Source organism: Crocuta crocuta, unplaced genomic scaffold (assembly GCF_008692635.1).
Source record: "Crocuta crocuta isolate KB4526 unplaced genomic scaffold, BGI_CrCroc_1.0 scaffold191, whole genome shotgun sequence".
Lineage (NCBI taxonomy): Eukaryota > Metazoa > Chordata > Mammalia > Carnivora > Hyaenidae > Crocuta > Crocuta crocuta.
The window spans coordinates 1-15,521 of NW_027527878.1; the positions used below are offsets into that span (position 1 = coordinate 1).

The 15,521-nt window shown below is 35.4% G+C and overlaps 1 protein-coding gene across 1 annotated transcript in view; it reads right to left on the reverse strand.

Annotated features, from left to right (window-relative positions):
- Positions 1-1,786: 1,786 nt before the first annotated feature.
- The window catches only part of INTU (inturned planar cell polarity protein), a gene marked incomplete at its 3' end in the record, with an annotated part of 84,143 nt that continues 70,408 nt past the window's right edge, over positions 1,787-15,521 (reverse strand). Inside the window, exons 8-14 of the mRNA XM_077780989.1 lie at positions 12,179-12,368; positions 10,669-10,722; positions 9,965-10,027; positions 8,940-9,161; positions 7,844-8,329; positions 6,175-6,272; positions 1,787-1,976 (exon numbers count right to left, since the gene is read on the reverse strand). Of these exons, the coding sequence (XP_077637115.1) occupies positions 1,787-1,976; positions 6,175-6,272; positions 7,844-8,329; positions 8,940-9,161; positions 9,965-10,027; positions 10,669-10,722; positions 12,179-12,368 (1,303 nt within the window). The remainder of the gene's footprint in view (positions 1,977-6,174; positions 6,273-7,843; positions 8,330-8,939; positions 9,162-9,964; positions 10,028-10,668; positions 10,723-12,178; positions 12,369-15,521) is intronic.

The window sequence follows — 15,521 nt, forward strand, 5'->3', positions numbered from 1 at the left end:
CACAAATGTATGGCCAACTAATCTTTGACAAAGTGGGCAAGAGCATCCAATAGAAAAAAGACAGCCTGTTTTACAAATGGTGCTGGGAGAACTGGACAGCAACATGCAGAAGAATGAAACTAGATCATTTTCTCACACCATACACCAAAATAAACTTAAAATGGATAAAGGACCTGAATGTGAGACAGGAAACCATCAAAACCGAAGAGGAGAAAGCCNAGCAACCTCCTTGACCTCCACCGCAGCAATTTCTTACTTGACACAATCAAAGGCAAGGGAATCAAGAGCAAAAATGAACTACTGGGTCCTCATCAAGATAAAAAGCTTCAGCAAAGGAAACAATCCATAAAACTAATAGGTAACCAACGGAATGGGAAAAGATAGTTGCAAATGAAATATCAGATAAAGGGCTCTTATCCAATATCGATAAGGAACTCATCAAACTCCAAACCCGGAAAACAAATAATCCAGTGAAGACATGGGCAGAAGACATGAAGAGACACTTCTTCAAAGAAGACATCCAGATGGCCAACAGACACATGAAATGATGCTCAGCGTCCCTCATCATCATGGAAATGCAGATCAAAACCACAGAGATACCACCTCATGCTCGTCAGAACAGCCAAAATGAATGAATCAGGAGACTATAGATGCTGGTGAGGATGTGGAGAAATGGGCATACTCCTACACTGCTGGTAGGAATGTAAGCTGGTGCAACCCCTCTGGAAAACAGTGTGGAGGTTCTTCAAAAAATTAACAGTTCTGCCCTATGACCCAGCAATAGCACTGTTAGGAATTTACCCAAGGGATACAGGAGTGCTGATGCATAGGGGCACATGGACCACCAATGTTCATAGCAGCACTCTCCACAATAGCCAAAACATGGAAAGAGCCTAAGTGTCCATCAACTGATGAATTGATCAAGAAGATGTGGTGTATCTATAAATGGAATACTACATGGTAATGAGAAAGAATGAAATCTGGCCATGTGTAGCAACATGGATGGAAGTAGAGGGTGTTATGCTGAGAGAAGTAAGTCAGGTAGAGAAGGACAAATACCATATGTTTGCACATATAGGTGGATTAGGAGGAAGTTAATGGAGGATGATGTGGGAGAAGAAGGGGAAAAACAGTTCGGGGGATGGAGGGAGGCAAACCATGAGAGACTCTTGAATGCTGAGAACAAACAGGTCTGAGTAGGGTGGGAGAGAGGGGAAAGCGGGTGATGGGCATGGAGGAGGGCAGTTGTTGGGATGAGCACTGGGTGTTATATGGAAACCAACTTGACAATAAACTATTTAAGGAAAAAAAATAAAGTAAAAAGCAAGCAAGAAATGAATCAAGTGGCTGAAATATTTGCAACAGTATTGTGTCTACTGCTGTATTTTATCCTATTATATTACAAAATCTTATATTATTGATGGAATGTTTAAAGAATTATCACAATTACCAACTGGTAGATACTATTGGCAAGTAATGGCTGACTCACAAATATCAAATATGGAGGCTAATTTACATTACAAACTACCAAATTCTACTTTGCAATAGAAAAACACAGGTCCACCATTTTCTGAAATAGTAATCCTGGACATCAAACTCAGTATTATCAAACAAAGATTTGAAGTTAAATATTGTGAGTATAATCCTTTGGGCACTCAAGTTAGAGTGGGTGACTTAAAAAATTTTTAAATAAAAACTGTCATTATTGGAGATACTAATTAAAGAACTTTTAGGAGAATATTTAGAGATCTGGGAACAGAAAACTATATTTATGGCAGTATCCTACCTCTTCTACCAATGTCTGTTGGAAAATTGCACGAATGGAGAGACAACACTGATGGAAATTCTTTATTAGTTGAGGGTGGATAGATCCACTTAGCTGTGCCACCTCTTCATGGGTAGGAGTAATAAAGATCCCTTGCACAGTTTCTAAGGCAACATAGTGGAAAAGTGTGTTCTCAGGACCAGATGTTAATCTTGAAAAGAAGAAAAAAGATATTTAAGTAAACTTAAAAATATTCTTTCATTATGAATGTTTGTAGACTTGTAAGCTTTTATCTACAATATAATATTAGGAGTGTAATTAAGGCAGGGAAACTAGTCCCATTTCTTCCCTAGCTAAAGTACAAGGTAGGATTATTATCAATTCCTTAATGGAGGCAAATACTACATGACAACTTAATTGTTCCTTTGCTAAACAACCCAGATTGGCTAAACCCTTCTTTTTCCATGGCTGGTAACAAATAACTCAGCCACTGTCTGGCCCAGATAGCTACACGTCGTAAATAAGGTATGAGTCTAGAGTGGACCATATACAAGAACACCTTCCAACGAAATGAACACATTTAATTTAGTAGCATATAACAGTCAGACTGATGATCCTGAAGAAAGATAAAATTATTATTATTGACTGTAAAGCGGGGTTAATAATCTAGAATACTATGGCAATTAATGGTAGTATTCTACTACTCATCATCACAGTCTTCCTTCCCTTCCATGTTCTCTTACTATTTTCATTTCTCCATTGTTCGTCTAAATCTTTCTTCCCCTATTTCTATCTCAGACAGGCCAGTAGAATCTACAAATATGTATTTCTACCAGTGGTAAGAAGAGCTAAAGAATAACAGTGACAGCAACAACAAAATACTAATAGTTATCACATACTGAATGTCCTCTCTGGCACAGAGAGGGATGGTGTTTTAAAATACCTTAGTCTTAATTCTCATAATGGCCCTGTGAGATATTAAAGAGTATTACTCCCCTCATTTTAACCATGGGGAAACCAGTGTTCAGAGATCTCAGATTAACTTGCTTGAGGTCACACAGCTAAGTGGCTAAACTAAGCTAACTCTGAAGCTTACTCCACTATACCTTGTTTTTTCCTTTCCACTGATGACTTCTGATTGGCAACCTTTAAACATAGAGACAGCATTTCTCCATTTGCATCTCAAACACTCAAGCTGCCCCCCCAGTTTATTTTTTTCCCAGCCATAAGCACAGAAACAGAGAAAAGGCATATTTTAGCTCTTAGCCTAGATACTGCCTTTGATCATCCATGCTAGTTAAATTCCTGTTAAACTGTTAATTAGGCAGCATGATCAGAATAATTTCTCCTTCTTATTAGTGATTTATGGCCTTGGTTCTCTTTTCAGACCAGGGATAGACAGGGAAGGAGATCATCTGCAAATTTTTCTCATAGTTTACTAGAAGGTGGCTGGCTCATTAACAACTCAACTGGTGGCTGATACTTTTCGATTAATAACTCAAATAGTCAAGAAGAAAGGAGTTATGATTATTCAAAAAGGAAAAAAATTAAAACATATATTTTAGTTTAGAGGTCTTCAAAATTAAGAAAAATACAGAAGAGAAACAATTCCTTAAAAAGAGCAATTAATAAGATTCCTTTTTTTTAGGTTTTAGAATCTTTATTTTTTAGTGATTATTTATTTTTGAGAGAGAGAGCATGAGCATGAGTGGGGTGGGGGTGGGGCAGGCACAGAGAGAGGGAGACACAGAATCTGAAGCAGGCTCTAGGCTCTGAGCTGTCAGCACAGAGCCCGATGTGGGGCTTGAACTCACAAACTGTGAGACCATGACCTGAGCCGAAGTTGGACGTTTAACTGACTGAGCCACCCAGGTGCCCCAAAGATTCCTTTTTAGGGAGGTTTACAATTAATATTTTTGTTGTCTTTTTTAACGTTCTCTCAAAAAAAAAATTAAAACCCACAACACAGTGAGTAAATTTAGCTCTTGAAAATCATAAAGTCACTCAGAGTATATTAACTCAGTATATACACTGCAAGTTTAAAAATCATCAAACAATTACCCAGTGCGAAGACAAGATATTTGTGAAAGCACAGATTAAGTCAGATTTATTATTGGAAAAGGTCACTGCTGCAGCAGAAAATGGATTCATGGTAGGCTGGGAGTTGAAAGACTGTTGCAGTAAAGCCGGGTAAGACAATGGGAGCCTGATCTACAGTAGGAACAACAGGGGCTGAATGGATTACATAATTATTAGAATGTAGAATAGCTAGGACTCAGTTACTAAATGAACTGTTTTGTGGATGTTATTTTTAATATGTTATACATTTTTATTTTGTAAAAGTATGCACATACAAATTAGGATAATCTATACTGTTTATGTCACACCTTTAAATTAACTACATAGTATGAACATCTTTCATGTCAATAAAGAAAATAAATATGCATCTGTAGCATCTTTTTAAAAATTTAAAAAAAATCTTAATTTATTTTGAGAGAGATACAGAACGAGAGTGAAAGCACATGAGTGGGAGAGGAGCAGGGGCAGAGGGAGAGAGAGAGAGAATACCAAGCAGGCTCCATCCTCAGCATGGAGCCCCAGGCAGGGCTTGATCTCATGACCTTGAGATCATGACCTAAGCCAATAGCAAGAAACAGATGCTTAACCCAGTAAGTCACCCAGGCACCTCTATAACATATTTTTAAATAGAGAGCCTATGATTTACATCATATATGAATTTATGTTTAAGCCTGAACTGAACTTGGAAAACATTTCCTTTTACTAGAGATAAGGCCAAAATAACACACACATTTAAAAAATAAGATGTGGAGGTAACAAAATTTCAGAGTGGTAGTTGTTAAATGGAAGACGACGGTTTGGGAAAGTATTTCATAGCTCACAAAAGGTTTGATGTAGATTTGTTTAAAAAACATTTTTAACTATTAAAAACTTAATCATGGTTTTTGAAGACATTAAATACCAAATTTAACACATTAGATTCCCACTGCATTATTTTACGCAGACAAGTTGCCGTTTTTTTTCTAATGTCAGGGAAAAAAAGCTATTTCTGACAACTCTATGACATATATATATACGAACTTATAAAATGTTTTGTAGTGCCTGGACGGCTCAGTTGATTAAGTGTCTGACTTTGATTTCAGCTCAGGTCATTATCTCACGGTTTGTGAGTTTGAGACCTGCGTCCAGCTCTATGCTGATGGTGTGGAGCCTGCTTGGGATTCTCCCTCCCTCCCTCCCTCCTTCCCTCCCTCCCTCCGTCCCTTCTTTCCTTCCTTCCTTCCTTCCTTCCTCTCTCTTTCTCAAAGATAAATAAACATAAAAAATAAACATTCATAACCTCTAAAAAAATGTTTCATGATTAAGAAAGTAATAGTGCCGAACTTTTTGTGTGTGATTTGTAGTTCTATGTGTCTGCTTGTTCAAATAAAAGTGTGCAATTGAGTTTGTTATACTAACTGATCCCACACATGATATCATAATTAAACATCAGGCAGAGCTCAGAAAGACCTGTTCGTTACCACANTTTTATATTTTAATAAAATCTTACAGGTATGCTCCTTTCACTCAGTTCCTTTTACTTCAAAATTCCCTACTTAATTTAAGTTTGAGGTTTCATCTCTTTCCTAAAATCGGTGTGATAGGCTCAGTTCCTGCCCTTGGACTCTGAGGGAGATGCAGTGAGGAAGTTTACTAGGGAGAACTCTGGAGAACAACACCTATGGGGGGAAGTGAGAAAGAAGCAGGACTGACCAGAGGGAGAAGCTGAACCACACTGCAGTTGAAACAAAATCTCAGCAGATATGACTTGGAACTCTGAGGCTTGGATAGCCTTTTAGATTTGTCTTAAATTTAGGCCAAGTCATTGTATTCAGCTTATCTATTAGTTGTTAGATGTGGGCTATTCCCAGGAAGAATTTGTCATCGTGGCTGAATTAATAAACTTCGAAGCAGAGTAAGGCCAGGGAGGGACTCAGCTGTGAGCAGTTAGCAGCCATTATCCCCAAACACTGGGAAGGAGTACCCTGGGCTACGGAGTATCTATGCAGCAGACCACAGCATCCACCAGAGTCTAAAAACAGTAGATCCTATAATTTAAAAATTAGACATACAAAAGGGAGGTTATCTGTGGGTAGGAGATAAAGGGGGACTTTCACATTTTGATACACTACTCTGTTTTTTTATCTCTTGTAATAGAAGTACAGTTCCCTTTTGTATAATGAAAAACATTAGTGAATTAGCATAGACATTTCCTTTAATATGTAAGAAATATCATAATTACATTTTTGAATTAAATCTCTATATGTTATGGATTCATACTTTCTTTTTGTAAAATTTCCTCAGACATGATGTTTAAAAAAAAAAAAGAATATTATAAGGAAGTTTCTTACTTCATTGTATTATATATTTCCAGTTCTTTTTCTGAAAAGTCCTTTTTCAAGTTCCCCAAATGAAATGGATTTGGTAGAGCAGACTTCTTTTTGGTGACCTGAAAAATGCAGTTAGGTAGATCAGTTTGTATCTAAGAATGGAATCAAACAGCAAAAATAGTATGAAAACTGAAAATCCTTCTAAGAGAATTATTTGCTATTTTGCAATGCTTCCTTTAACTATGTTTGATGTTAACTTTTATATCTTCTGGCTTATTCTTTGCTAACAGAGACCTCAGGCCATGTCATAGAAGGACATGATAGTTCTTCTGAAAATCTACCAGAGCCGTTATCAAGTTTCGTTATACTTTTTTTTCCAATTTTTTTCTTTTCTTTATCTTAGAGAAAAAGGGAGTATGAGAGGGAAAGAGGGGCAGAAGGAGAAAGAGAGAAAAATCTCAAGAAGTCTCCAAGCTCAGTATGGAGCCCAATGTGGGGCTTGATCCCACAACCCTGGGGTCATGACGTGTACCAAAACCAAGAGTCAGACACTTAACCAAATGAGCCACCCACGTGCCACAAATTTGTTTACATTTTATATGTAAATGTACTTGTCTTCCTCTCTAGACTCTGCACTCCACAGCAGGGGCTGTGTCTTATCCAACTTCGTATCTTCTCTGTGTAGCGTGGCCCTTAGCACATAATAGGTGTTCAAATTTGTTGAATGGCTCAATCGTAGAGATTATTTAATTTCTCTTCAGAGTTATTCATGGCTCCTTAAATCTATTACTTCTTAAACTATGTTTCCTACCAATTTCACCAACTGAGATAATGAATATAGAGTATGAATGCGAGTATTTTCTAAATATATCCACTTAAGACACCAAGAGTGCTGTACTGTTTGGAATTAGAAGATGGAATCAATGGCTATTTATGCCATGACACTCAGACTCTCACATTTTATTTGTGCCCCTTCTCAGATTCCACCTTCTTCATGCCTTGCCTGACATCACCTCCATCAATCCAAATGACAAGTTTCAAAAGTGTTCTGAAAGTGGAGCATCACTAGAATAGTAGAAAACCTCCCAGGGAGATAACTTTGATGATCGTTTGGATATATTATTATATCCAAAATCATGGGAAAATGATAAAAAATAAACAATCTGGAAAATGAACACTCTCTGCTTTATAATCACATTTTAAACTCTTGACGCAGAGATCAGACCCTTATAGATGCAAATAAAAACAAAACAAAAAAACCTATAAAAACCTATAAAAACCTATAGAGTAAAATAAATACACACAAATACTTACGTAAATATTTTTTTAAGTTTCTGGTTCTCTTTTTGTTTCTGTTGAATATTTTATTGGTTATTTAGTCAGATCAGCCTTCTAATCCACCCCCCCAGCTAGGATGTTCTCTGTTAACGTTGTGAATACAGAAGAAAGATGAACAGGGAAAGCAGGATTAAAGAATTTCCCTACTTGTAAGTAACGTCAAGCAGCTGTCCTGGATGCTACTATTTTATTACTTAATATTCTTTTTTTGGTTCTAAGTCACTGATCTGCTAACAATAACCAAAACAACCACTAGATCAAATGAAGAATTATTTGCCATTAAAATTTTTCTTGCAATCGTAAGAACTTGAAAGACAGCTTAGCTTCCAAATGTACTCAGGTGAACACATACCTTAAGCAAGGCCCCACTTTCTTCTGAACCATCAGAGCCCTGAGATTCTCTTTGTTGTTTCCGTACTGCATCCGGTGTAGTGTGGGGGCTCAGGCCAACACCTTCTCCACCTTCACAACCATTGTCTGATCCTCCACTGCTTCGGGAAGGACTGGGCTTACGTGTCTTTAAGGAATAGTCACCAAAAAGAATTCTTCTGCATGTTGGAGAGGTTGCTACTTTGGAAGTACCTGGTAGCCTACTGAGGATAGGTGAGGTTGTCAAACTATCTAATTTTTCATGTGATCCAGTAAGGAACCAGTCAGCACAGGACAAACAGGGGCTTGGAGAAGATGTTAGTTGTTCATTTATGCGACAATCTATTCCTTCCAACTGGTGAAGAGTTGTTTTGACCTGATCCACATATATACAGTCTGGTCCAGGATTCCCAATAGCTTTAGATGCACAGCCTCCAGCTTCTAATAGTACACATAACATATAATGCTTCTAAAAGAGAAAAATATTAATAGAGGTTTAGCTACATGAAAATGTTTCTGTGGAATGTGAAAATATAAATTAATAAATACTAAAAACATGGTGTAATCATATGACTATTAAAAATTCCCTCCATTTCTTAGGTATTCTCAATGCTTCTTGATCATCCTTGAAAACGAATCTCATATTGCCTCTTCCTGGTATTATATCAAACACTACTTTCTGATACATGGAATTCCCTAAGGTGGCTTTCAAAGAGCCACAGTGATAGGAAGTCCTTTCATCTACAATCACACGTTTTTTCTGATTCTATATTCTTTTTATGTTTCTATATCCTAAGACAAACCAGAGGATAAAACCGCTACAGAAACGAGAACAAAAGATCTTAAGAACCTGATAAAAACTTATTATAGGCTTCATTAATATTTCTCCACAAGTATTAAATGGATATAAAAGAAAAGGAATAAGGGACATATAACATTTTCTTGAATACTGATATCTAACATGCTCATAATTTTAAATTATCATGTTTGGGTATTTATTTAGATAGTAAATGGTCAAAAAAAAAACCCCACAACACACACACACACACACACACACAGAGAAAACAAAGTAAACTTACCAAGCCAACAATTAGCAAAAAATATCTTCCTTCAGGTTCCTGAAAGACTTCAGTGTTTGAGTCTGTAGAAGGTTGGAGGTGATGTCGGGGAAACACTTCTCTCCATATAACCAACTGACCGATTCTTTGTTTTGCTGCTAATGGCAGTAGGCAGTAGTGGCGACAGTATACGGCAATATCAATAAGGTCATCCTTAGGTAAATGACTGCAGATCAAATAACCCTTGAATTTGACCACAAAGAACAAAAGTCAACTATGCCATAATATATTTCTAAGAGTTTTATAGGTACTTCAGTTAGCTTAAAATATTCCAGTTTCAAACAGAATAAAGACATAGCAAAAATAAATGGTCTTTTTCTGAGGTCAGTTAGAGAGCAAATATTTGTGATAAGTTAAGTCTAAAACAGACTTTAGCACAAAGCAAGATGATCTGAGTAGTATAAGCCTGAGTGTTTGGCAAAGTTAGAAAAGAACTGAATTCTGAGGATGGGAAGTGGAAAAGAGAAGTTATGGTGAGGACAGACTTTTCACTCTGTACCACTCTGTACTGTTTGATTCTTTTTTAGATATGTTTTAAATTGTGTTTAAAAATCTTGAAGTACCAAAACTTCAAAATGAACTTAAATTCATTTGATGCTTAGTTTGCTTTGCATGGAAGTTAACAAAATGTCAGAAGATTTGCTAAAAAGATACATGGTTATGTCTGGGGATGAGAAAAAAAAGTGCACTGCTGCAAAAAGAAATCAAGAAAGTGTTGCTCTTCTCTCATCTGAACTTGGTTCCTCGAGTACTGTTTCTCGTTTATACATCTGCAAATGCTTGAGAATGTAATAAAATCAGAAATATTTATTGTATTTGTAAATATGTAGGTACTGGTTCTTTTTAAGACCTTAATTTTATGGTAACTATATTCAAAGGAAAAGAGATAAATGTATTTTTCATGTTTGTAGAAGTTTAAGAAAATTTACTTTAGGTCTGTTCATATAGCAGTTGGACATTTATAAAAATTTCAACTTTCAACTTACCTTGTAAAATAGTGAAGATCCTAAAATTGTATACAGCCGCCTCATGTCATAGTAGTCCTCAGACTGGAGGAGCAAAACCACAGTGGATTTATAGTCTTTGTTTTCTTTGATTAAAAAAAATCCTAGTTAAGCTCTAATGACTAAAAATGGCAACTATATTCTTTAGTAACTGAACTTTTCTTAGTGCCTTCTTTAGAAATGAATATGCTAGGGTATTAAGGTGAAAGGTAATGTGCATATATTTTTGACCGAAAACAATCTTATTTTTTATTCTTATAAGATATTGTTTTTTAGGGACATTTAGAAGGATAGAACATAAGTGGGGCACCTGGGTGGCTCAGTCGGTTAAGCATCCAGCTATTGATTGCAGCTCAGATCATGATCTCATGGTCTATGGATTTGAGCCCCATGTCAGGCTCTGTGCCGACAGCTCAGAACCTGAAGCCTACTTCGGATTCTGTGTCTCCCTCTTTCTCTGCTCTCTCTCTCTCAAAAATAAATAAACATTAAAATAAATAAATAAATAAAAATTAAAATAATAAATAAATATGAGTTTTTTTTAAGGCAAGCAAAATAGAAATGTTTTATTCATGTCCAATGCTACCTATTTCAAGATTACATACCCATTGAAAAATATTTAGAATAATGGCTGATTTACAATATATGAAATCAACATTACACCTAAAAGCCACTGGTTTTCTTACCAGTTCTGCAAAATCTGCAGACTCCAAGTCACTTAATGCTGTGTCTAGTTCCATCTAGGTGGGAAAAAAAATAACCATTTAACTCACTTATTGTTTAGTAATGGCCTCGTAAAAGTGCTTAATAATTTCTTGAATAATTGAGTAAGTATCTTTCTCCTTTGTGATATTTAAGAAATGTTCAAAAATAGAACATGTTGTTTTAAGCTTTGCAATTACAGGGAAAAACATTATTCAACATATTGTCATTTTCCAATTAAATCTTATTACAAAATGAGCTTCACTCTGTGTTCAATGCAAAATAACTTATGAGGTTAAAAAACTGCTTTCTAGTTCTTAGTTAGAAAATTTCTGAACCTATTAAAATTCTTACAGGAAAATAATCTCAACGTACCCAATCTATTTTGAGGGTTTTACCCTCTTCTATTGCTGCATATTTCTCAACAGATCCCTGGAAAATAAACATTCTTCCCTGTTTCTTTCCTATGCTCTATATAAAAGGACTTTTAATCTTTATTTATGGATTAAAACATGAAGACAAGTGTTCCCCTGGAACCTGGCACAGTTTAGCTTCCCTACAGAGTTATTAGAAAAATCTTACTTAGGATTTAGCTTTTGTTTCTATGGAAATTGCCCAAACTCTTTTATGTGTTTGTTCTTCCATAAAACATTCAGAATTTAAGAACAGAATAAATTTAATCTGTGGTTTAATCTATAATGCTTATATATAAATTGAAAACTATTGGCAATTAAAGCTCGCAGCATATATGCAATTTGTGGTAAAGAATCCTTTTTTTTTTCTTTTCCTTTTTCTTTTTAAAGGCCAAGGCACTCTCTGCAGGACTATTTCACAAACTGTGTCTTACTGAGATGACAAAAGCTTTGGAAACATTAGTCATGCCTTTCAATGCTTTTCAGTCACTATGACTTATTACTCATTTGTGACCTGCATTTTTCTGTATCTAGCAAATATTTCATGTACTCCTTTTTGTGACTGTAGTTTCTCTTGTAAAAACTAATGGACAAAAAGAAAAGTACCCGCTTGTGAATTTTGATTTCACAAATATTAATGTTTATAGGCTGCTATTCCTGCTACTGCACTCTGCAGGCTAATGTACAAGGTTACTGTAATTGTTTCTTCACATTCCTTAAGAGAACAGGCAAAGTATCTGTTCTCTTAATTATTCCATTGTACCTTAAGGAAAATGACATTAAAAAAAGAACATGTGACAAATTAACAAAAGCAAGTCACACCATATAATTTACGATTTCTGAGAAGTATTACAAATTTAGAAAACGCTTAAGTGTTTAAGTTAGATGAGAGAGCTAATTTCTGTTTAGAAAGAAATTTTTGTCTTTCTAAGTTCACTATACTGGATCACCTACTTCATCAATCAATGGCTTCAACTCTTACCCACAATCCTGAAAATAACAAAAAGGTTAAAAAAAAGAGAGAAGATGAAAAATTACAAGGCAACTGGTTCTGATTTTTATTTATGACACCCAGGATTACCTTGATTTCCTGTGGAAGTATGAGCCACCGAACTCCGGGGAGGCTGTCTAAAAGCACTGAACTGGAAGCATCATATTGTTGTGCATTCAAACTGGCACTGGAAGGTAGTTTAGCAGGCTGGAGTGCTCTTTGAAAGAACAAGCTGAAAAAATGATCCAAACGAGGAACATTCTCAACCTGGCAAAAGGCACTGAAGAAACAACAGCTGTAAGTCAGAAAAACATATGGAAATGGTGGTCATCTTTTGTATGTTCCTAAGAGACTGGATCTTTCCTAAATACATAGGCTCTCTTCCTTCCTCCTTTCCCTTATGAAGAATTACTGCTATAATGTTATTGCACCAAAAACCTACTTTCAAATGCACTGAGTAGATGGTATTATGGAAGAACTACAGGGTTAACACAAGCAGTAAATCTACAATAGCATAGGCTTAAGTACCCTTTTTGTAAAAATAAGTAAGTTGCTTTTACCTTATCTCTTAATTATTAAACCTCTCAATATCTTTCAGGCAAGATGAAAAAATAAAGAGATTTTGAGCTTTGTAATAGAACATATCTGGCTGTGAATCTTATAATTGCTTTTACCAGGGAAAGTTCTTTGAACTTTTGTTTCCAACTCTAAAAATGGGGATAATACAATCTGACTTGCATGCAAAGTAGCTAGTACAAAATAAGTATTTATTATACTTATTACTTACTGAACACAGTAAACACATAATTAGCCTAAGTTATTTCTCCCCTCTTCACTAATGTAGGCAACACTACTGAAGAACTCAAAAGAGAGCAGAGGGAGAAAGAGACAGACTAAACACTTGGCTTTAGTTATGTAAAAATAATAAGAGCATTGCCTACAACCATTCACTGGAATAGCCTGCTTGATAACACAATAACTAGTACATGTACCATTAATACATCAGAATAATATTCATGGATTCATTCAACAAACTGCTTCAGTGCCAGCTATGTTCCAGGCACTATTCTCATTGCTGGAGGTACAGCAGTAAAATTATCAAGACAAAAGACAAGGTCTCTGCTCCCATGGAGTTCGTGTTCTAGTGGATAAAGACAACTAATGAACAATGAGTAAACACATGAACTTATACAAAGCACTATACAGAGAATAAGATCATGTGATTGGGTGATGTGACTGATTGGTTACTTTAGATCAAAAGTTGGGAAAGAATCTTTGAGAATGGGCCTTTAGCTGAGACCCAACATCAAGAAGATCTGGTGAGAGAAAAGAGTGCAAAAGTCCTAGGGTGGAAACAAGTGTGACCAGGGTGTCCACAGAACAGCACAGAGGAATAAATGTGATTTGAGATCTGAAATCAGAAAGGTATGTAGGAGCCAGATTATAATATAAAACTACTTTAACTGCATTTGGAAACTTATTAAAGTTGCAAGAATGGAGGCAATGAAAATTTATTAAAGTGGCAAGAATGGAGATTGTTGTAGTAGTGAGAGATGGTTGTAGCTGGACAAGGTGATAGTGAAGATGGAGAAGTGAATGGATTTGAGATATGTTTTGGAGACAGACTGTTTAGAGCTTGCTGATAGTTTGGCTGAGATTAGTATAGGAAATATATCTTTAATATGATCACAACACTAAACTTTTTTTTTTGAGAGAGAGCATGAGCAGGGTAAGGGTAAAGGGCGAGGAAGAGAGAGAATCTTAGCAGGCTCCACATCTAGCCCGGAGCCCAATGCAGGGCTTGATCTCATGACCATGAGATCATGACCTGAGCAGAAATCAAGAGTCAGACACTTAATCCACTGAACCATCAAGGTGCCCCTTAACTTTGTTAATATATAGTTTAGTGATTAATACATAATCACTTTTCTGTGGCTCGCAGGAACTAACCAGTTAACAACTTAAAAAAATAAATTAGGTCTTTGAACTTTTTAGTCTCTTCATAATTTTTCATAATGGGCCTTTAATATCTTTAGTAATTAGAAAAAACCTTATTAAAAATTACTGCAAAATGACTAATAACAACACCTTGGATACATACTGCTTCTTGGTCTTAAGAACTCAACGGATCTTCATATTTACTATCTTAGTTTGCCTTTCCAATTCTCACTAGAACAAGAAGAAACTAAAAATGCTGCCATTTTGGTGATATTTTCAAGTAAATGGAAGCAAAATTTCAAAACGAAATTCACAGAAATGAAGAGTCTCTCTGCTCCCAATCTAGTCCATTGGAATTTGCAGAATAGCCCCAAATGATTGTCTAAAGGTATAGAATTCATCACAGGAATTTAATCTTTATTTATCTCTGTTTTTATGAAAACATAAAGCTTCAGTTAAGGCAAAACATAGCAAGGTTTGCTCACCCAGTGTAAATTTAAGGAAGTAGTTTACAACCATATCCTTACTGTTCATTGGTTAAAAGTTTCCATATTAGTAAAAGGTAAAAACAATGGCTGCCTGGGCTTTTGTAGTTTACACATTTGGAAAAGGCTCATTAGTAATTGGGTTTGAGAGGGATGTGTCTCCTAAGAAGCTCTTTGAGGAGAATTCTGATGGCACAATCACAGAAAATTCTTTCAGGCTGCTTTGAGAACAGTGACAACAAAGATTCATAACAGATAAACAGAGAGATGATACCACTACGGTTTGGAAAGACATATAAACTGTTTTGGATTTTTATACTGATATAATCTTAAGGCTTTGAAAGCAAAGGTATCATTTTAGCTCTCTGAAGTACTGGGACTCAGAAAAATCCCATAAACAGAAAAATCTATTTTTCATCCATAATTTTATGTATTCAAATGTTGAAGTTACCCCAAATTGCCTCCTTCAGATCAAGAAAGATGCATCATATTTTACTGTAATGTTAAAAAAGTAAGAAGCAGGAAAACAGGCATAACAATAGCCTACATATATTTTAAAAGGGTATATATTGTATTCATATTGAATAGGAAATATGTAACACATATGAAACAAAATAATACATTCTTTATTGTGTCATTTATTTATTTTAATAGTGCATTTTTTTACTAAAATTGTTTTTTAAGAAAGAACAATCAAATTTTCGGATACTAATTAGACAATGGTCTTATAGTCAGAGAAAAACACAATTTAAAATCTTCTTACTCTTTTCTATATTTGTTTTGAAGAAATGCCCTTACATTTGCTTCTTCCGTAATATGTCAAATCAGAATATAATTATGGTTTCATCACTATTTTACTTTATTTCACTAAACTAACATGAGACCAAAAAAGAAAAAGCAATGAATGGATCAAGTGAAAAAGTGCCCAGAACTATAAAATATAGCCAGTAATAAAAGATGAGAAAATTAAAGGAAAAAAGAAAAAAAAAAACCAAATAACTAACTTGCCA